General features: G+C 46.5%; 1 protein-coding gene across 1 annotated transcript in view; it reads left to right on the top strand.

The window, feature by feature from the left end:
* Positions 1-229: 229 nt before the first annotated feature.
* The window catches only part of LOC148521894 (solute carrier family 22 member 2-like), a 78,859-nt gene continuing 56,498 nt past the window's right edge, over positions 230-22,590 (top strand). The window contains exons 1-2 of the mRNA XM_088474484.1: positions 230-643; positions 22,190-22,293. Coding sequence (XP_088330610.1) covers positions 230-643; positions 22,190-22,293 — 518 coding nt within the window. The remainder of the gene's footprint in view (positions 644-22,189; positions 22,294-22,590) is intronic.

Genomic DNA, 22,590 nt, shown 5'->3' with positions numbered 1-22,590 from the left:
TTTTTATGGCTAGTTAAGCTGGTTTAGCGTGTAATACAAAGTACAATGTGCATAAAGGCTCGTCTCACCATCAAGCGCAGATAACTTGTCATTTGCTCTCAGAATTACACCTTTTGAAAACATTTTGGGGGACTATAATATATTTGTGGAAAAGCAGTTATTTTACAGTACTCGGCAAAAGTCTGGGCTCACGGTTAAAGACAGACCTCTTGTGATATATTCAAGAAAAATGACTTCATTTGATGACATCCTGGAGGACATTGGGCAGTTTGGTCTGTTTCAGAAACAGTTATTTTTTATCATGTGCCTGATATCTGCTGTGTACAGTCCAATATATGTGGGCATTGTGTTTCTAGGCTTTGTGCCTGAATTCAGATGCAATAATTCAGCAGCTGAGGTTCTGAGGACTAACTGTGGATGGAGCATTGAGGATGAAATTAACTACACTGTTCCAGGACTGTATGATTCCACAGATACCTCGTACATAAATCAGTGTTTTCAGTATGATATAGACTGGAATGGGGCATCTCTCAGTTGTACAGATCCATTAAGGAATATTACATCTAATAATAATAATATACCTGTTACTACCTGTACGAATGGGTGGATATATGAAACTACAGGATCATCCATAGTGACAGAGGTAAGGAGTTTTGTCAAATGTAGGAGGAAGTGTATATATATATATATATATATATATATATATATATATATATATATATATATTAATATTAAAAAAAAATACCGGCATTCACTGAAAGTCTGAGCTATGAGGTACTTGCTGGGGTGCTCACCTTGGCCTTGCGGTGATATGCCCCTCCAAATCTGTGAACCTTAAAAGCAGCACTCCCAGATTGAGATAGTTAAACAATATCCAGTGCTTTACTGGGAATCTGTATGAAATACCGCCGGCCGCAAGGTTCGATTCCCGGCAGCGGCAGCCCGACAGATGAACAGATCCCGACAGCGGCAGCCCGACTGCGCTGGAAATCCCGATCGTCCTCAGGTAAGTAATAACTAACCTAACCCCCCTAACCCTCCTTAGGGGTGCCTAACCCTAACCTCCCCCCCAAGTGCCTAACCCTAATCCCCGCTGTAAGTGCCTAACCCTAACCCCCCCTTCCCCGCTGCCTAAACCTAAGTCCCCCGAGGGGGTGCTTAACCCTAAGTCCCCTCCGGGGGTGCCTAACCCTCCCTCCCCCTAGCCTAACCCTATCCCTCCTGGGGGGGGTGCCTAACCCTAAGTCCCCTCCGGTTGCACTAAACCTACACCCCCCGCGCGACTGTCCGCTCGCGGCGCCCGGCATCCCTTCGATCGGGATGCCGGGCGCCTGTCTTCCGGCGTTGGGAAAATGACAGGCGTCTAGATATAGACGCCTGTCATTTAACCCACGCCGGGATAAAGCAGTCGGGAAGCCGGCTGTCGGGATCACGTCAGCCGGTTTCCCGATTGCATCCCCTTTACTGTGCTACTGTGCACAGTAAAGCACTGGATATTGTTTAGCTATCTCAGTTTGGGAGTGCTACTTTTTTTGTTCATATATATATATATATATATATATATATATATATGTTAAAATTAAGTATACATTGGGCTGTATTATTAAAGAATTGCTGTTGTATTTTCTCAAAACATTTGTGTTCCTGCGCAAGTAAATGATACAAAAATTTATTACTCCTAAAAATATGTGAAAGACAATAGCTGCAGTGGAGGATTTCAAAATAGTTAATTTTGAACTAAATATGTTTAGAATCTAGTTTGGTACAGTTTGTGCCCTAATTCGTTGGACACCTACATATAGTTTTATTTATCAGAACAGCGTCTTTGCTAGTGCTGTAGTTAGGCAATAAAGAATGATCTGTATGATGAACACAATTAGACAGGAGATAAAGCCTGTGTGACATAAAAAGAAGTTCCACCTTTTTGAATTACTGAAATTTTCAAAAGATGAATGTCACACCCTGGTGCCTCCTCTGGCTATATGTATTGTTGATATAATTAATTCATATGGGACATAAATGGAGAAAAAAACACATATACATAGCGTGATACTGCAAAATTTATATTTGAAGACACTCGCAGGCAGCCTGGCGATGTTTGCATTCTGCGCATGCGTACGCATTGCAGTGCGCGAACCAGTCCATGCAATAGTGAAGCGAACGCTCCTTGTGCATAGACGCCTCGCTAGCTTCAGTGATAGGACAAGCCGTTTGTGAGCGGTGACAGGGGGTGGTCGATGGAAATGGGAGTGTGGTGGTGCGAACGCAGTCGTGTCTGTGCTTAATTAGTACACGTCACATGGCTGAATTACACACTGAAGCACTCGCAGTGTTTGCGGTAGGGTATGGTCTGCCACAAGTGCTGCGTATGCATCTGATGGTTCCCAATGTTACCGATTGATGGATACACTTCCTGGAGATGACGTGTATTACTAAGGGAAAGTGGGCGTCTTAAGACAGGCTGGTGGACGTCTACATACACACCGCGATCGCACGCCAAGACATAGTGGGCATGCTAATGCCTTGCTGTGCGATCGCGGGATTTGCATACTTTGGCAGGGTACGAACGGGTCTGAATTGGGCCCAGTGTTACCTAACCTCTGTCCTCAAGGCACACTAATACCCCTTTTACACCAGAGCAAAGACCGGGGTTTTGCTGGGTCTACCCGAGTCGCAGTTCAGTGTAAAAGGGTCCCTGAAAAATAACCCGGGTCAAGTGACCCAGCAATCCAATCCAGGTAGCTACCAGGGTTGGACCCAGGATGGACCTGAGTAATGGTGCAGTGTAAACGGTGCGACCCGGGTTATCCGACCTGGGTCATGCCTAAAATGAGCTGATTGGTGGTTGTGGAGCAGTCACCTCCCACTTTTTATGACCTCACAGATTTAGCAGGGAAGACCTGAGTTCAGTGTGAACAGCGCTGACCTGGGAGTAACCCAGATCGAAGGTGCAGTGTAAATGGTGTCTGACCTCAGTCTGACCTGGGTTGGAACCATGTCCAAAAACCCAGGTCGGACCCGGGTTTTTGGTGGAAAAGAGGTGAAACAGTCCAGGTTTTAGTGATATGCATGCTTGAGCACGGATGGTTAAATCAAAAGAACTGAGGTACTAATTAAGACACCTGTGCTCAAGTATGGCTATCCTTAAAACTTGGGGCCTGATTCAGAGCCGGACGCTATTTGCGCTCGCTCGTTCAGAAAAAGGGGCCGGATATTTAAATAGAGCGCTCGCTCTTTGCGGTCTGTTGACGCCTCTATGTCTGAACGAGCGAACGAAACATGTGCTCGCTATTTTTTATAAAACGCCCCCCTGGCCGCCTGCATCCTACGTCATCTCCGCTATTTATTAGATTAATCGAGTACATCGAAAGGCGTATGAACTGCTCGCAGTGCTTGTGGTTGGATTTTCCTACCGCAATCATGCGAGCAGTTCAGGCTAAAAGACAACCAAGTGACGTGGTCGATGACGCTGCTTTGTTGATTATGCACACCCTTAAAACGCCCGTTTTGACCGTTTGGCACGCCTGCGTTCGGTTCTCCACTCCCCGTTTTCAAGCACCTTCCCCTGTTACCACCCACAAACGCCTAATTCTGTCACTCAAATTAGCAGGCATTCGCTATTTTGCGAGCACACAATTTCCGACCGCAATGAATGGTTCGCGCATGCGTATTACAACCCATACGCATGCGCAGTTGTGCGAACATCGTTCGGAGCGAACGAGCGGCCGCTTACGAGCGGCTCTGAATCAGGCCCTTGGACTGTTAGGGGTAAATTTACTAAAGTGAGAGTTTTTACAAGTGAGTTTTAGAAGAGATGTTGCCCATAGCAACCAGATTCTAGCTAATATCTTCTAGAAGGTGCTAGATAAATGTTAAGTAGAATCTGATTGGTTGGTATGGGCAACATCACTTCTAAAACTCACTTCTAAAAACTCTCACTTTAGTAAATTTACCATTTAGTGTGCCTTAACAACCCTGCCTTAAGGGATGGTTCTTTACTGAATATCAACTTGATAGGTAGCCCAGCATAAGGTGTCACTGTTCCCCTATGTTCTTCCTCTTTATTTCAAAGTGGCATATGGAGATCATTTCGCATTCATCGTAGAATGTTATATAGAAAGAGAACACACACAACAGTGTAAAACCTTCTAGCACTATGGGCCAAATTCAATTAGGTGTGAAAAGTCGCGATTGGTGAAAAGCGATCAACTGTGCAAAGTTTTCTCCTCATTTGCCAGTTTTGATGTGATCTTTTCGCATACTTTCCCAATGCTTGCGCCCGCTTTTTGCCCTTATACAATTGCAAAACATGTGAAAACGCATATATGTGAAAACTGCGAGTGGCGAAACTAGCGAAAAAAAGGACAGCATATTTTGGGGAAATCAGTCTGTACCCCATAAAAGCCTAACTGACACTGGAAATCAATATAGAAGTATATTAATCGCCCTAATAAAAGTATTTTGGGTTCTTATTCTTAAATTAAGTCAAATGGCTGTTACTGTAAATGTATATTTGCAAAAGTGTTGAAAATTATATAAAGCTATTTATTTTGGAGAAAATAATAGTTGTAGTTAAATTGGGGGTACATTATTGTGGCTATAAAGTGCAGTTTAAATTTTTTTAAAAGTGCACCTGCTGCAGCCACCTGCAATCCTAAAAACACATGTCCCATCCATACAGCCCCCCAAAATACCCGACCAAGTACTTTAAATCCATTTTCCAACACTTTTTACATTTCCATCCCAAAAATTACATGTTATTATTAGGGGGATTTAAGGTTTTTTTTATACTCTTTTTTTTTTTTCCTAATTAGTCATTAGGGGGGGTATCCAAAGGGTTCTGAACCAAGGAGCTGATTCAGACCCGCTCACTAGGATGCGATCGATCGTAGCTGGCCGATATTTGCAATCTGCGCATGCGTAAGCATCGCAATACGCGTGCGCGAACCACTGCGAAAGATCGGCAATCGCTCGCTCGCCCAGAATAGACAGCTCATCTGAATGAGTGACAGGAGAGGCTGTTTGTGGGTGGTAACAGGGGCAGATCACTAGAAATGGGGGAGTGGAGGTACGAACGCAGGCGTGCCTGAGTGTCTCAACGCCATTTCTGAGGCGTGCATAATTAACAGGCAGCATCATAGTACACGTCACCTGGCTGTATTTCACACTGAAGTGATCGCAGTGCTTGTGGCAAGGTATAGTCAACCTCAAGCGCTGTGATCACATCCGATGGTGCTCGACGTACCAATGTTTTCATGCACTTCCAGGAGATGACGTGCGCAAGTGGGCGTCTTATGAGTGGCTGGTGGGCGTCTGTATAAAAGTGAACGCACGCCAAGACATAGTGGGCGTGCTAATGCCTTGCCGTGCGATCGCCAGCCTTGCTGGGCTTGCGCTGGATTTGCAAACGCTGGGAGCGAGCAAACGCATCTAGCGAGCAGGTCTGAATGAGCTCCCAAGTCCCCACATTTTAAGGCAAAAATAGGGATTTTGCTAATTTTTTCACCTGCCTCTGAGGTGGTGAAAACTTTTCCCCGGTTTCTGCAAAAATTCTGGAAATTGAATAGCGCGTTACGTTGGTATGTGCAAAATGATTGCATCGGCAAACGCTTTTCACCAAACGCCACTTTTCGTACCTAATTGAATTTGCCCCTATATAAGCTCTTATAGTGAAAAAAACACTCATACTGTATGTGTTTAAATTGCAGAATGCATATAGGGCATGATTCAGAGATGCATCTTTGGACGCAGCAGCTATGCGGAAATATGCTAATGCTGCAGTAGACGTCTGAGAACAAAAGCTGCCGGCATTGCAAATCAGAGTCTCCGTCTGAAGATGCATCATCGGATCACCATTGCGACCATTGGTCACAGCATCGGCCATCTGAGTGAGCCTAAGGCTGTCTCATCTATATAGCCAAGGCCAGTACCTCTGCGTTGGCAGACACTGGCCTCGGCACTCCCACAAAATGAAGGCAATACGCCTCCGTTTTGGGAATTTGTCCACGTCGCTGTCTCCTCCCTGTCCTCAAAGAGCTGCAGTATGTCAATCATGTTGTGGCTTAGGGGGCACTGTGAGCGATCTCGCAGTAAAAGATCTGCACATGCGCAGATCAAAAACCATCGGACATGTGCACAAACCATCAACTGTGTCTTAGCTTCGTCGGCCATTCTGAGTAGCCATAGCGGACGATAATCGTCTAATCTGTGACCAATGCTGCGTATTTTTACGCAGATGCTGTGACTTTTCATGCAGCTGCTTGGATTTGCAAAGCTGCCGGTGGGTGTCTCAATACATATCTCAGCGGCTGCATCATTTGTATATTATCTCACAGTAGCTGTGTAAAAAATCTAGTAGTGACGAGATTACACTTGAATACAGGCCGGCCAAGAGCCGTGGCGGGGCCCCGGTAATAGGGGGCGTAGCCTAATAGGGGAGGCGTGGCCACACCCCATTGCCGAGAGGAAAAAAATAAATATTTGCAGCGCGCGCGCTGGGGAGGGGGGGCGCTCTGAGCCCCCTCAGCCCAGCGCAAAGCCAGGGGGGGCGCGATCAGTGTGATCGCTCCCCCGCACAGGCTTAGGAGACTGCTCGTGGCTGCTGTTCAGCAGCCACAAGCAGTCTCCAAATGCAGCTCAGCACACGCTGTGTGCTGGGCTGCTGTGAGGGGGGGTGGCGCCGGACCCGGGCCCCCGCCGGGCCCCTCAGGAAGCCCGGGCCCAGGTAATCTGTACCCGCTCCCCCCCCCTCTCGGCGCCCCTGCATGAATATCCAACATTTCATATTTACATCGGAAAAAAATTGGAAAATATGTGTGATCTTTTTTAACTCAACATTCACGTTTTAAGATAATTCAAAAATATATGATATGATAATTGCCTTGCAGCTGATGTAATCTATAAATATATACTGTATTACATTTATTTACTTGCCAACAAGAGAGATATATTAGGAGAGATTTTCTAAATTGTGGATTATAAACCGATACTTACTAAAGGCATAAACACACATCACCTGAATATCCAGTCATCCCTATACCACAAGTTTGAGCATGGCTGGAATGGAAACGAAAATATATTTGCATTTTTTTATTTTGTTCAAATGTGCTAACTGCAATATCTATGTTCATCAAATGCAATATGTATTGTGTGCATTATTTCAATTGAATCAGGTCAAGGCTTTAAATCCTAGGGCACTTACTATACAGTTTCCAGCATTGAATGCCATAAAATCTTAAGGCTCTTGGTCATCAAGTGTACATATTTTGGACATTCCTGAATTCACTTTTGATGCATTAGAAATCTTCCATGTATGGGAGGAAAGGTGCATCCATGGCGCCCGGAGCAACACGCACACACACACACTCACACATACACACACACACACACATACTGTCACACTCGGCGCTGATAAATCCCCTTCTGAGGGGTTGAAAGCTGTGGTCTAGGGTTGAGGAAGGAATCGGAGATGAGGGACCTGACTGTAAGTTCTCCTCATCCACAAGTATTGGGTGTTGGCAAGACCTGACCAAAGAGTCTAACCTGCCGGAAGGTGTTCACCAGTGACCCCGGGATATGGGTTTAGCTGCTTCCAGCAAGCAGGTTACGGCCCTTTGGTCAGGTACCCAAAACAGTGAGAAATGGAGAGAAGTTCACCACTATGGCCCAGAGAGAAGTACTTGGGAGAAGTACTAACGTGTATACTATTGTATAACGTTTGGAACAGAAGGAGGTTCAGTGATTGTACTCTATGGTGAGCACATGAGGTGTGACTCCAGACGCATCGGAGGGTGGTTCGATGTTTGTACACAGTGGTGTGTACTGTGGACCTCATTCAGACCCGCTTGCAAGCGGGTTGATGGTGGGGCACTGCGCACCTGCCGCGCGCAAGCCTCGTGGCGAGTGAGAAATTCACTCGCTCCGGGGCTCGCTACAAACGGGGTGGCTGTCGATGTTGATCAACAGCTCGCCCCATTTTGTAGACGGGAAGGGGGGGGTGGTTGGACAAACGGAGGTGTTCCTGAAGGAACGCCTACCATTTGTGGGAGGCCCTACTGAAATCACTCTATTTGAGCAGGAAGCTCACTGGGGCTTGCGGCAGTTGAGACCCTACCACAAGGGTCTTGTCGCAAGCCCAATGGTCGCAATAATTGTGACCATCACCTGGCCGCTCGCAAAAGCTGTGGGTGGTCATCCACAGCTTAGCGAGCGGCCAGGAGGCCGTTTTAAAAAAAAAAAAAGCCGCCCTCATTTAGAGTGAGCGCTCGTTTTTTGCGAGCGCCTCTGAATGAGGTCCAGTGTGTACACAAAGTGCGACTCCAGACGCATCGGAGGATGGTTGGGTAAATTTGTACACAGAGGTGTGTATTGTAACTGAAACAAAGTAACAGCGCTAATGGATAGAGAGATATTTTAAATAAATGTATATCATATACACATGGCTTAGTCAAAATGAACACAATTTAATAGGAACGTATAAAAACATGAATATAAAAGCTAAAATGTGCAATATTGCAATAGGGATTGGCCCCACAACACTGTAATGAGTCACTGAGTCCAGTATCAAGTGAATAGCCGGTGAAAGTCCCAGTAAGAGGAGCACATTACCAAGTGGGTACTGTAGCAGGAGGTCCTTGCATACAAAGTAAGTACTTTAACTTGGATAAGCTGTTGTGTACACAATGTGCAACTCCGAACGCACCAGAAAATAGTTGGTAGTTGTTATGGATGTGCAGGCTCGGATAGGTTCGAGTTTGCACGTGGAGTTCGGATTTTTCCCTCCAAAAAAACGGAACTCAGAAAGAGGCAAAACGTCATCTTACATGGACGAACATCATCATTCCTGGACTTTTGTCCAGGAATGATGATGTTCGTCCATGTAAGATGACGTTTTGCCTCTTTCTGAGTTCCGTTTTTTTGGAGGGAAAAATCCGAACTCCACGTGCAAACTCAAACCTATCCGAGCCTGCACATCCCTAGTAGTTGTACACGTGGTGTGTACTGTCTACACAATGTGCGACTCCAGATGAACCGGAAGATGGTAATGGAAAGCAACGGTAATAGAGAACGAGGAGCAGGAACCTGAAACATAATAACAAACAGCATACACTGGAAGTAACAACGTTGCACAGGCAACTTCCTGGTGTCCAGAGCCCAGTCATATACCCTACAGTAGCAGTTCATTGGATGACAGCGTTAGCTGATCGAAACTACGCTACCATTGGTGAAGGGAACAGTCAGGTGAGAATGACCAACATAAAGCAAGAGAAGAGAAAAGAATGGATTGGCGCTGTCACAAGCAGCTGGTTCAAAAGGAGTTGTCAGACTCCAAGCAAAGATATAATGGTAGGAAAGGGGATTGAACAGCGCTGATAGCAATGATATTATTAAAATGGATTTAATAAAATGAATTATCACTGAAGACAAATAATAGAATAAAACATGCTGAATATATAAACAATCAAAGCACCTAATACTAATAAAAATATATACTATTCGGCTCTCCTATTCAATGGTCTCATATGGATTGGTTCACAATAGAAAGCTATTTAATGATATAAAACATTACATAAAAATCAATGCATATAAAATCAAAACATAAAGATTGAAAAGCAGTAGTGGTCTGATCCTGAGATAATAGATTAACTTAGTCTATATAAATCCATTGTCCATGAGAAGATATGAAAAGTCAATGACAAAGTCTCATAATTAGTTGCAACATTCATATAGAGGAAATGGAGTCAGATATCAGGCAATCCAGATGATTATCCAGCAAATGAAATAAGTATATTACCAGCCTTCAAAAGTGGTCCGTTTTAGCAGATGGACGACAGTGTCAGTGGCTGGGAAGGGGTGTAAAAGATGCTGGTCCGGAACCTCTCGTAAAGTCTCCAATCCAATAAGATATTCAAGGGGTGCTAAACGCGTTTTGTTGTGGAAAACTCCCACAACTTCGTCAGTAGCTTATTTGAGAAAGACTAACATGGCGGTGCCCATGACGGCAACCTTGGAAACCAGGACATGGAGCCACACATGGAAGTCCAGAAAGTACCTAAGGCAGAATCCTCAGTGCGTCACCCTTTGCTGCACCTGATGTTTGACTGCGCGAGAAGTTAAAGGAAGCCGGTGCTGGGGTGAGTAATGGCCGATCCTAGGCCAAACCCTGACAGTACCCCCCTTTTTCATGGTGGACTCCGGACACCCACAAGGCTTATCAGGAAACTTCCTATGAAACCCTTGATTGAGTTGAGGAGCATGGATGTCTGAGGCTTTGATCCACGCACGTTCCTCCGGCCCATATTCACTCCAGTCAATGAGATATTGAAGGCAATTTGATCAATGTCGAGAGTCAAGGAGCCTCAGCACGTCACCCGCCACCGTACCTGACATCTGGCCGCATGAAAAGTCAGGGGAAGCCGGTGCTGGGGTGAGTAACGGCCGATCCTAGGCTGAACCCTGACACACGCAAACACTGAACACACTTAACTACGCTTTACTGACCAAACTTAAACCCCCCGCCACTGGGCAAACTTACTTCCCACTCCTACTGGGCACACTTACCATCAACCCCCCCCCCCCCACACACACACTACTGGACACACTTGCCCTTCACTGTGCATGTGTACACTTACACCCCATCCCCCATGTAAGCAGTGCTAGATTAAGGTCCTCATGTGCCTGGAGCTGAAATTTCCAAAATTACCTAGGTCACCTATCCCCAGGGCTGGCCCTGAATATAAACACATACACAAATGCATTGTAGGGTAGATTAATCAAATCTTAGATAAAGTAGAGAAGTTGCCCATAACAACAATTCAACTTGCAGCACAATTTATCTAGCACAGCTCTCTGCATCTGCCAACCCTCTCCGCCAGGCACTATGCTGGCTTCACTTCCTCTACAAAGTCCAATTTAAACTCCTCACACCTATAAACCCCTTACCCAATTCTCTCCATCTACATCTCTAACATCATCTCCCTTAACACTCCCATTCACCCACTTCACCCTTCCAATGGCTGCCGCCTCTCTTCCTAACAGATTACCTCTTCCCTCTCCCACCTCCAGGATTTCGCACATGTACCTTCCAATACATGGAACTCCATCCTAGTGCTAGAGAGAATATCCATAATTGTTATGCTACAGTACGTGACTGAATGAAATTACATAGATGTAGATGAACCTTCTGTTTCACAAATGCCAACCCAACAACTGTGTACTGCTGACAACTATCTTTACCAACAAGAGAAAAAGAAAAAAGTAAGGCAGGAAAAGAGTTTAGCACTGAAGCTGCCCACACACATAGCGATATTTTACCAGAACTGGCCGATTCTGACACATTGGAACGACAGATCGTGTAAAATATGGCCAAATCGTGAGTAAATCGTGAGTTCCCACTAATGATCACGATGCGATGCGCGTCCACGCTGGTCACACATCGCATCATCAGATCTGCCGTGCCCCATATATATATACTTTGCTCCACCAAAAAAACTCCAAAGATAAAGTTATCACCAAAATTCTCATATAGGCCTATAAAAACCTCCAAGTTTGGAGAACTGTATTGAGCACCACTGCAATCACTTTTAGTGAATGGGACAGCCAAAATGACCAAGACAAGAATGATCATGTGAGCCTCGGTGTACTGTGTGGCAGTTTACCAGTTACCAGACTGTAATTTTGTTGTATATCATTAACCTCTATAATTACTACTTTATTATTATTTTTATTATTGTATATAGGCCCTTTTTGTGGAACTTGTTTCAGCTGCACCATTTGCAGTTTTGCACCATATATTGCATGGTAAATCCGGCAAATGGAAATTTTCTGTGCTGCCCCACTTTCCTTGATGCCCAAAGCATGTGCTATTTTTGCTTAAATGTTAATCCAGCCCTAATTGCTGCCATCTGTATTTCTGCACATTGTGGCACCATTGTGTCACTGTGCTAAAGCACTGCAGTGGAACACAGGTCAGTGAGACCCTGTAATATATTGCATCCCCCTAATCACCGCTTGTATCCCGCATCGCTTCCAATATACAGTCACCGGCTGAGAGTCTGTATGCTTCGATCGAGCTCCACTCCATGCTGAGAGTCTGTTACACACATATTCTAACGCTGTCGACAATCAAAATGTTGACATAATGACCATGTAAAAATTGTAAACGTTGACATACTGTAATGACCATGTTGACATTCTGGTATCGACAATGGGAGGAACACAGGGGGAGGAAAGCAGGGGGAGATGGGAGGAGCTGGGGCAAGAACAAGGCAGATGGAAAGAAAATAGGGGGAGGCAGGAGGAAGACAGGTAACAACATAGAAAGACGGGAAGAAAACATGTGGAGACGCGAGGAATATGTGGACAGAAGGGTGAAGGGAATAAAAAAAATAAGGGATATGGTAAGAACTTACCCTTGTTATCTCTATTTCTACGAAGTCCATAGGGCTCCATGAGATACCTTGGGGGGTATAGGCGATGGCGGTAGTCATCAAGGTAGTCCTTCCACCTCCCCTCTTGACCCAATACCTTCGCGTCTCCTCTCCTACCTGTCTCCTTCTGCTTATTCCCATGTTGCTCACCTCCTTAATCTCTCCCTATCATCTGGCACTGTCCCTTCTGCATTCAAACATACCCTTGTCTCCCCCATTCTTAAAAACCTACCCTTGATCCTAACATACTCTCCAACTACCGACCCATCTCTCTTCTCCCTTCTGCTTCCAAACACCTTGTATTGATTACAACCACCTTACCACCTTTCTTTCCTCCCACTTCCTCCTTGACTCATTTCAATATGGCTTCCGTTCTCTCCACTCCACTGAAACTGCCATCACAAAAGTCAGCAATGACCACCATGCTGCCAAATCCAAGGGCCACTACTCTCTGCTCATTCTCCTTGACCTCTCTGCTGCATTTGACACTGTAGATCACCCTCTCCTCCTGCAAATCCTTCACTCTCTTGGTTTACGTGGCACTGCCCTTTCCTGGCTGTCCTCTTACCTCTCTGATCGTTCCTTCTCTGTCTCCTCTCACGACTCTTCTTCTACCCCATTTCCACTAACAATAGAAGTTCCCCAAGGCTCTGTTCTTGGATCTCTCCTTTTCTCCCTATATACATCCTCTTTAGGTGAACTCATAAACTCCTTTGACCTCCAATATCATCTTTATGCTGATGATACTCAAATTTACCTTTCCACCCCTGAGCTCTCCCACTTGCACCTCACCCGTATCTCCAGCTGTCTCTTCATGGATGTCCCAGCACTTTCTTAAACTTAACATGTCTAAGACTGAGCTGATCATCTTCCCACCCTCTTCCACTACCTCATTTCCCACAATATCATTATCTATTGATGGCACAACTATCTTCTCTAGCCCCAAAGTACACTGTCTTGGAGTTATCCTAGACTCCTCCCTCTCCTTTAAACCACACATTCAACACCTCTCGCAGTCCTGCTGTTTTCACCTAAAATATATCTCCAGGATTAGACCCTTACGCACCCAGGATGCCACTAAAACCCTCATCCACTCGCTGGTCATCTACAGATTGGACTACTGTAACCTTCTCCTAGCTGGCCTCCCAGTCTCTCACCTCTCTCCACTACAGTCAGTTCTCAATGCTGCTGCTTGGCTCATCTTCCTCTCCAGATGTTCTACATCTGCTTCCCCTCTTCTTTAAGCCCTACATTGGCTTCCCTTCCCCTTCAGATGCCAATTCAAGGTTCTTATACTCGCCTACAAAGCCCTTACCAATTCCTCCCCCACATACATTTCTGACCTTTTCTCCCTTCACCCTCCGCCAGCCCACTTCAATCAAAAAATGCATGCCGCCTCTCTTGCCAACTGATTACTTCCTCCCACTCCCGCATCCAAGATTTTGCCCATGCTGCTCCATACCTTTGGAATGCTCTCCATTTCCCTATCAGACTCTCCACAAATCTTCAAACGGGCTCCCAAGACCCACTACTTCATCAAGGCCTTCCAGCTCTCAACCCACTTCATGCTCTTTCCTCCTGATCTTCCCCTTCTGTGTCATGCCTGTCTGTCCCTCCCCCTTAGAATGTAAGTTCTCTTGAGCAGGGACCTCTTCCCTCATGTGCTTCTCTTTTCATTTTCTTCTACTCCTTAATCCCCATAAGGGCACCTAACACTTGACTGCCAACTCCCTGCTGCTTATCGTGAGTGCTTTAATCGCTATTGCAGCAATGTATATAAGTCGTGTCCTTGTCCTGCACTGTGATGTACTGTAAGTTACTTGTTTCTTGTTCAACTACTATTTTTATGTACTATGTAAGGCACTGCGGAACACTTGTAGCACCATATAAATAAAGGATAATAATAATGTCTCAAGAGCCACGCCATCAAAGACAGACAACCCAGATCTGGGTAAAGCCAAGGACCCTGATACAACAGGTCAGGACATTGAGGCAACAGCAATGGAGTGTTGATTGAGAGATTCTGAAGATTGGAGTACCAGTGATGCCTGGAGCCACCAGCAGGATCTTGCCCCCTTCTTGCTTGAACTTGCGAAGTGCTCGAGGAAGAATGGAGATCGGAGGAAACAGGTACGCAAACCTGAAGGTCCACTTGACCGACAGAGCGTCCACTAGGAGAGCCTCTGCGTCTCTTGTTCTGGACCTGTAGACTTGTAGCTTGCGGTTGTGTCTGGAAGCCATGAGGTCTATTTCGGGAAGGCCCCACCTGTCCACTAGGAGTTGAAAAACTTCTTGGTGAAGAGACCATTCCCCTGGATGCACATCTTGCCGACTGAGGAAGTCCGCTTCCCAGTTGAGCACTCCTAGAATGAACACTACCAAGATGGCTGGGAGATTGCCTTCCGCCCATGTCAGAATGCGGGACACCTCCATTAGTGCCGCCTGACTTCGAGTTCCTCTTTGGCAGTTTATGTAAACCACCGCAGTGGCGTTGTCTGACTGGACTTGCACGGGTTTTCCGTGAAGTATGAGCCTTGCTTGTTGAAGGGCCCGGAATACTGCCGAAGTTCAAATATGTTGATTGGAAGAACAGATTCCACTGACGTCCAACGTCCCTGAAATGAATAGGGACCTGTCACTGTGCCCCAACCCCAGAGACTGGCGTCCTTCATCAGGAGGACCCAGTCCGGGATCCAAAATGGGCGTCTCTTGTTGAGATTAGGTGTCTGCAGCCACCAGGCCAGAGACAGACGTACCTCCGGAGAAAGCACCATTGTTTGTGTCTTTTATCCGAATGGGTAACCCATTCCATCTGGAGTGGATCAACTTCTGCAGAGGTCTGGAATGAAACTGGGCATATTCCACCATATCTAACGTGTGCAATGGATCCCAGTAACCTCATTGCTGAGTGGATGGACAGTCTGCGACTGTGCATATCGTGTCTGTAAAACCGAGATTTTTTCCTCTGTCAAAAAGATCCGTTGCTGTTGAGAGTCCAACAGTGCCTGGGGATGGAGCATCCTCTGAGACGGAGTTAGGGAGGATTTCTTCCAAATCATCAGCCAGCCATGAGTCAGCAACACTGATATCGTCAGTTGCAGATGAACAGTAGAAGGTCATCCAGGTAGGGAAACAGGCAGACCCCCTGCAGCCACAAATGGGCCGCCATAACCGCCATGACCTTGGTAAACACTCGCGGTGCTGTAGAGAGGCCTGAAATTGGAAATGTTGATCCACCACTGCAAACCTGAGGAAATGCTGGTGGCTTAAAGCAATCGGGATATACAGGTAGGCATCCTGAATATCCAGAGACACCATAAAATCCCCAAGTTCCATAGCCAATATAATGGATCGCAGGGTCTCCATTTTGAACCGAGGTGCCCTCAAAAATTTGTTCAAGGACTTGAGGTTGAGAATAGGATTTAATGATCCATTCAGTTTCTATACCAGAAAGAGGTTGAAATAATAACCTGTCCCCCTTTGGGGTAACGGGACAGGCACTATGACCCCTGCTTGGAGCATAGGGCCTGATTCAGAGTCGCTCGTAAGCGGCCGCTCGTTCGCTCTGAGTGATGTTCGCACAACTGCGCATGCGTATGGGTCATAATGCGCATGCGCAAAACAGTCATTGCGGTCGGAAACCGTGCACTCGCAAAACAGCGAGGGGCTGCTAATTTGATTGACAGAATGTACCGTTTGTGGGTGGTAACAGGGGAAGGTGCTTGAAAGCGGGGGAGTGGAGATCCAAACGCAGGCGTGCCTAACAGTCAAAAGGGCGTTTAATGGGAGTGCATAATTAGTAAAGGAGCTTCATCGCCACGTCATTTGGTTGTCTTTTAGCCTGAACTGCTCGCAGTGATAGCGGTAGGAAAAAGCTACCACAAGCACTGCGAGCAGTTCAGATGCCTTTCGATGTAACCGATTTATCTAATAAATACCGGAGATGACGTGTGATGCGAACGGCAAAGGGGCGTCTTTACAAAAAAGCGAGCGCATTTTTCGTTCGCTTGCTCAGACATAGAGGCATCAACAAACCTCAAAGAGCGAGCACTCAATTTAAATAGCCAGCCCTTTTTTTTGGAACGACCGTCCGCAAATAGCGTCCGGGTCTGAATCAGGCCCATAGAGCGCACCACTTTCTGGATCTCTAGTGCCTTTTTCTGGTCTGAATGAAGACCTATGGTGAAGAACTGATGGGGGGGCCTGCTGCGGAAGGAGAGGACATACCCGTGAGAGACTACTTCCCTTATCCAAGTGTCTGTGGTGGTCTGACACCAGCACTGGGCGAACTGAAGAAGTCAGCCTCCCGCGCTGGGATCCCCCAAGGGGAGGCCCATCCCATCAGGCTGAGGACTTATCATCAGGTATAGTAGCCAGACGTCTGGTGCTCCAAGCTTGTTTCTTGGGCTTGGTAGTCTTTTTGGCATCTGATGGCCTCGGAAAGGACAGCACCTTAGGCTTACCCTGGGGCCTGTAGGGCCGAAAGGATGAGGTCCCAGACCTAGATGCAGTAGAGGCGAAGGGCAGAAACGTACACTTTGCTGCTGCCAAGGTATCCACAATCTTGTCCAAATCTGGACCAAACAGGACAGACCTTTATAGGGCAAGCATTCCAATCCCTTCTTTGATTCTGTATCCGCTCTCCAAGAGCGCAACCACATATAGCGGCGAGCTGTGACAGCCGCGGTAGAAATCCTAGAGGTGAGGCGACTAATATCCAAAGCTGCCTCATTAATGTATGTGGCTGAATCTCGGAGGTTGCCCACCAGCTCAACTTGCTCACTGGCAATATCTGAAGAAAAAGATGCCTCTAAGGCATCTGCCCAATGCTCCATAGCTCTAGCTACCCGCAGATAGGCATAGCCGGTCTGGAAGCTCCCCCAGCAAGGGAGTATATAGACTTCAAACACACTTCCACCTTGCGGTCCGTAACGTCCTTCAGGGAAGACATAGACGGCATAGGTAAGGTCGCACTTTTCACCAGAGGTGCCACATGAGAATCTACCTGAGGGGGTGTCTCCCATTTAGTGAAGTACTCCTCCGCAAAAGGGTAGGCATAAGCCAGATGCTTTTGAGGCTGGAAGAGCTTACTAGGATATTTCCACGCCTCCTTCAAATGATCCACTAACTGACCAGATAGAGGATATACAGTGGCGTCACCCTTAACATCCTTAAAATAGGCATATTTGGACTTAGTCTCACGGGGGTCTTCAACATCAATTACCATGGCCACATGGACTGCCCGTATTAGGCCAGGAATATGTATCTTTGACTTTGAACCCCTGCCCAAGGAGGCAGAGTCTGAGTCCAATAAATCATGTATCTCACCGTCATCTGATAAAATGTTATCCTCATACAGTGTAGATTGAGATGACGGTAATGGCCGTTTAGAAGGCCGCAGTGGTGATTCCACCTGTAAGATGTCCGTCAGGTTTTGCACCGTGGTGGACAGAAAGTTTGCCCAAACAGGTTCCGGAAGGTGATGAGTAGGCACTGACTGCTGAGGGAGGCACTGGGGTGCCATTATCTGCTGGGGGAACCCCTGTAGGGAAGACGGGACCACCGCCCGCTGTGAGAACCCCAACTTGGGAAATGCAGGGGGGTTCGCCAACCGTCCCGCAATGGCTGTTAATGCCTGTGCAAAACAAGCCCAAGGGGGCTCCTGCGCCAAGACAGATACCGGGAGTGGACGTGAAATCACTTGACACGAGGCACATAAGCCCCCAGTGACCACATCCCCTTCCCCTCCACCTTGCATTTGGAGCAGGATAGGAGGATTGCGTGCGGCCAGGTGATGGGGGGGAGGGTTAGGTTTAGGGTTAGGCACCCCCCTGGGAGGGTTAGAGTTAGGCACCCCCGGGGGGGACTTAGGTTTAGGCAGCGGGGAAGGGGGGGGGTTAGGGTTAGGCACTTACAGGGAAGATTAGGGTTAGGCACTTGGGGGGAGGTTAGGGTTAGGCACCCCTAAGGAGGGTTAGGCTTAGGGGGGTTCGGTTAGGTTAGTTATTACTTACCTGAGGACGATCGGGATTTCCAGCGCTGTCGGGCTGCCGCTGCCGGGATCTGTTAATCTGTCGGGCAGCCGCTGCCGGCCATGCGGCCGGCGGTATTTCATACAGTGGCGTAACTACTGCCCCCGCAGCCCCCGCAGTGGCTTGGAGGCGCTGGGTAGCTTGGGGGCGACGGGGGCAGTAGTAGTAACTACGCAGGGTGCAGGGGGTGCAGTCGCACCCCCTGCACCCTCCATCTGCCGGGCACCCGCTGAGTGTGTTACCAGCGGGCGCCCGGCTCCTATTCAAACTCCCGGTGGCAACCGGAGGACGGAGCTCCCTCCATCTTCCGGGTCCCGCAGGGCACTATGGGAGTGACGTAATGACGTCACTTCCATAGTGCCGAGGAGCGGACGCCGGGGTATGGACGGCAGCAGCGCTGGAGCGGGGATAAAGGTAAGTGTTTGTGTTTTTTTCTTTTGTGTGTGTGTTTGTGTGCGCGCGGAGGGGGGGGAGCAACTACAGGGGGCTAACTACAGAGGGCTAACTACAGGCGGCTAACTACAGGGGGCTAACTACAGGTGGCTCACTACTAGAAGGGGCACTACAGGGGGCCCTGCATAATGGGCACTACTACAGGGGGCACTACTTTAATGGGCACTACTACAGGGGACCCTGCATAATGGGCACTACTACAGGGGGCACTACTTTAATGGGCACTACTACAGGGGGCCCTGCATAATGGGCACTACTACAGGGGGCATTGCATAAGGGGCACTACTACAGGGGGCATTGCATTAGGGGCACTACTACAGGGGACATTGCATAATGGGCACTACTACAGGGGACATTGCATAATGGGCACTACTACAGGGGACATTGCATAAGGGGCACTACTACAGGGGGCATTGCATAATGGGCACTACTACAGGGGACATTGCATAAGGGGCACTACTACAGGGGGCATTGCATTATGGGCACTACTACAGGGGACATTGAATAATGGGTACTACTACAGAGGACATTGCAAAAGGGGCACTACTACAGGGGGCATTGCATAAGGGGCACTAGTATAGGGGGCATTGCATTTTGGGGCACAACTACAGGGGGCACTGTATAAGGGGCACTAATTTGATACACAGTTTACAGGTTATAAACTATGTTCCCAATAATCTGGTTCTACATGGACATAAAAACTGTGCAACCTGTCTTGAGCTGAGGTGACGGACTGGCAGGAGCAGAAAGGAGGGTTTGTGAAGTAGATCTGTCAGGGTGGGATGTAATGGGCATTACTGTTTGGCATAATGTGTATTTGGCATTACTGTGTGCACAATGTGCTATTAGGGGCATTACTGTGTGGCATAATGTGTAAGGGGCATTACTGTGTGGCATAAGTGGTGTATGTGGCATTACAGTGTGGCATAATGTGAAATTGGGGCATTACAGCATGGCATAAATTTGTTATAAGCGCTTTACTGTATGTCATTATGTGTTATATGTGGCATTATTGTGTGGGATGTGTAAGGGGCATTGCTGTGTGGCATAATGTGTTGTAAGGGGCACTCCTGTGTGGCATAATGTGTTGTAAGGGGCATTCTGGTGTGGCACACTGTGTTATAAGTGGCATTACTTAGTGTGTCATAATGTGTAAGGCACGTTGCTGTATCATGTAACCACACACCTTAAACGTAGTCTTTGGGTGTATTTGATCTTTGGGGGGGGGGGGGGGCGCCTGAAACTTTTTTGGCATGGGGGAGCAAACTTTATAGTTACGCCACTGATTTCATACCGATTCCGTCAATATTCCCTGCATTCCATACTAATAGGAAATGTACATCTGGACATATGCTTGAACACTGTGATATGCTGGGACAATATTGTTGCTTAGAATACTTATCTTTAGCCACAGGCACATTACCATCTACTGTTTGTGTTATCAATATTCCCTGCACTTCATATTGATAAGAAATGTACATCTGAATATATGCTTGAACACTCTGATATGCTGGGACAATATTGTTGCTTTGCAATGAGACTACCTATCTGAGTTTCTGATTACGCCGGTTAACCCTCCCTGCTACATAAATCTCATGCTGGTAGCAGTGGGTGTTGGGAGATTATATACCAGTACATTATTATGTTATATTGATTTATTCTATAATCGACTAAATTATTTATCTGGTGATTTAAGCAAAGTATTCCATTGTTAACATAACTAAGGAATATTGGCCCTCATTCAGAGCCGCTCGTTAGCGGCAGTACGCTCGTTCCGAGCGATGTTTGCACATCTGCGCATGCGTACGGTTTTTAGTACGCATGCGCGAACCAGTCAGTGCGGCCGAAAATCATTGGTACGCAATATAGCGAGGGCCTGCTATTTTGAGTGACAGAATGAGGCGTATGTGGGTGGTAACAGGGGAAGGTGCTTGAAAATGGGGAGTGGAGATCCGAACGCAGGCGTGCTTAAAGGTCAAAACGGGCGTTTTATGGGTGTGCATATTTAAAACAGCAGCGTCATTGACCACGTCACTGGGTTATTTTATAGCCAGAACTGCTCGCAAATTTGTGGTAGCAAACACCAACCACAAGAATAGCGAGCAGTTCATACGCTGGTCGATGTACTCGATTAATCTAATAAATAGCGGACATGACGTAGGATGCGAGCGGCCAGGGGGCGTTTTTAACAAATAAACGAGCGTATGTTTTGCTCGCTCGTTCAGACTTAGAGGTGTGAACAGACTGCAATGTGCGTACGGATCATTTGAATAGCCACCCCTTGTTTTTAAACGAGCGACCACAAATAGCGAACGGCTCTGAATCAGGCCCATAGTTCTTTGCTCATTGAATTATGACTGCTGCCAATGTCACTGAGTATTACAGTATATATAATCAATATTTCTGCTGTATTAACGCTCACTATTTTTATTTTATGTTGTTTGTCTTAGTGTCAATAAATATTTTTTAATGTATTTAATAAAAGGTATATTTTACTAACTTGTTTAGGTCTGCCCCAGAAAGATGAGAGTTCCCTTTTTCCTTTCTCTTCTAAAGCTGGGTATACACGTAAAGATATTCTGTCCAACCATCCAAGTAGTTGGTTGCAAATGACAATCAGCAATTTGCTCCCAAATGCCAGAAAATGGACAAAAACTGTTGTTTGAACAAATTGTTTAGATCAAACATTTAACAAACTTATCTGACGACCATTTTCTTCTGTTTTCTGGCATTTAGGAGCAAATTGCTGATCATCATTTACTCCCATACATTACCAGATTTTCATTCTAACCAATCAACTAGTTGGATGGTTGGACAGAAAATCTTTAAGCTGCATACACACGCATACGCACTCCCGACAGGAGCAGGAGCAGTGAAAAGATTTGCTGCTCCGTAAAGTGAAGCGGCTCGCAGGGACAGCTGATATCACATCAGCTGTCACCGCGCCGGAGCAATGATGAATTGCTCCGGTAGCCGCAGCGAGTCAGAATGTTAATTATCAGGGACCCCGATAATTAACATCACGAATAAGCCCCTTATTCGCTTTCTGCTCTTAGAATTATCTCCCTCCTAACATGGTAATGTCCCGTAGTTGGATGAAGAGCATGGTGGAAACATACAGGACCTGTTGTAGAGTTGGCCACATTTGTATCCCAAAGTGAATGTGCACTCCACAAGTGGGCTTTTGCTGAACTCAGCATCTCCCCCAATGTGTTCTTATATTCCTGTATTTGTATTTTATTGTCTCTAACAATGCTGATTTATGCCCTCTTTCAGTTTAACCTTGTGTGTGATGATGCATGGAAGCTGGATCTGTTTCAGTCACTTGTGAATCTTGGATTCTTTATTGGCTCATTGTTTATTGGATACATTGCAGATAGGTACTATATTACTTTGACTTTATTCATTAACCTCTTCCAAGAATCAGTTCGTTTTGACTGTGCCAAACAGAAAACAAATGTCTGTCTTATATTCTCCCATGAGCTTGTTTCTTAGATGAAAATAACAGTAAATAAATTAAAGAGAATTGTAATGCAGAACAATATTTGTACATCAGTATTATACAAAGGTTGAGTCAAAATTATCCGCACTCCAGTTATACTAAAAGTTCAGTTGGCCGTACTGTCTTATCAATGCTTTCTGTACTAGGTCGCTCTCTCCCCAGTCACTGCTGTGCA

The sequence above is a fragment of the Taudactylus pleione genome, unplaced genomic scaffold (genome assembly GCF_031769625.1).
Source record: "Taudactylus pleione unplaced genomic scaffold, aTauple2 ptg000154l, whole genome shotgun sequence".
In the NCBI taxonomy this organism is placed as follows: domain Eukaryota; kingdom Metazoa; phylum Chordata; class Amphibia; order Anura; family Myobatrachidae; genus Taudactylus; species Taudactylus pleione.
The sequence above is the reverse complement of the archived record's forward strand: the minus strand, read 5'-3'. Positions and strand labels throughout refer to the sequence as shown.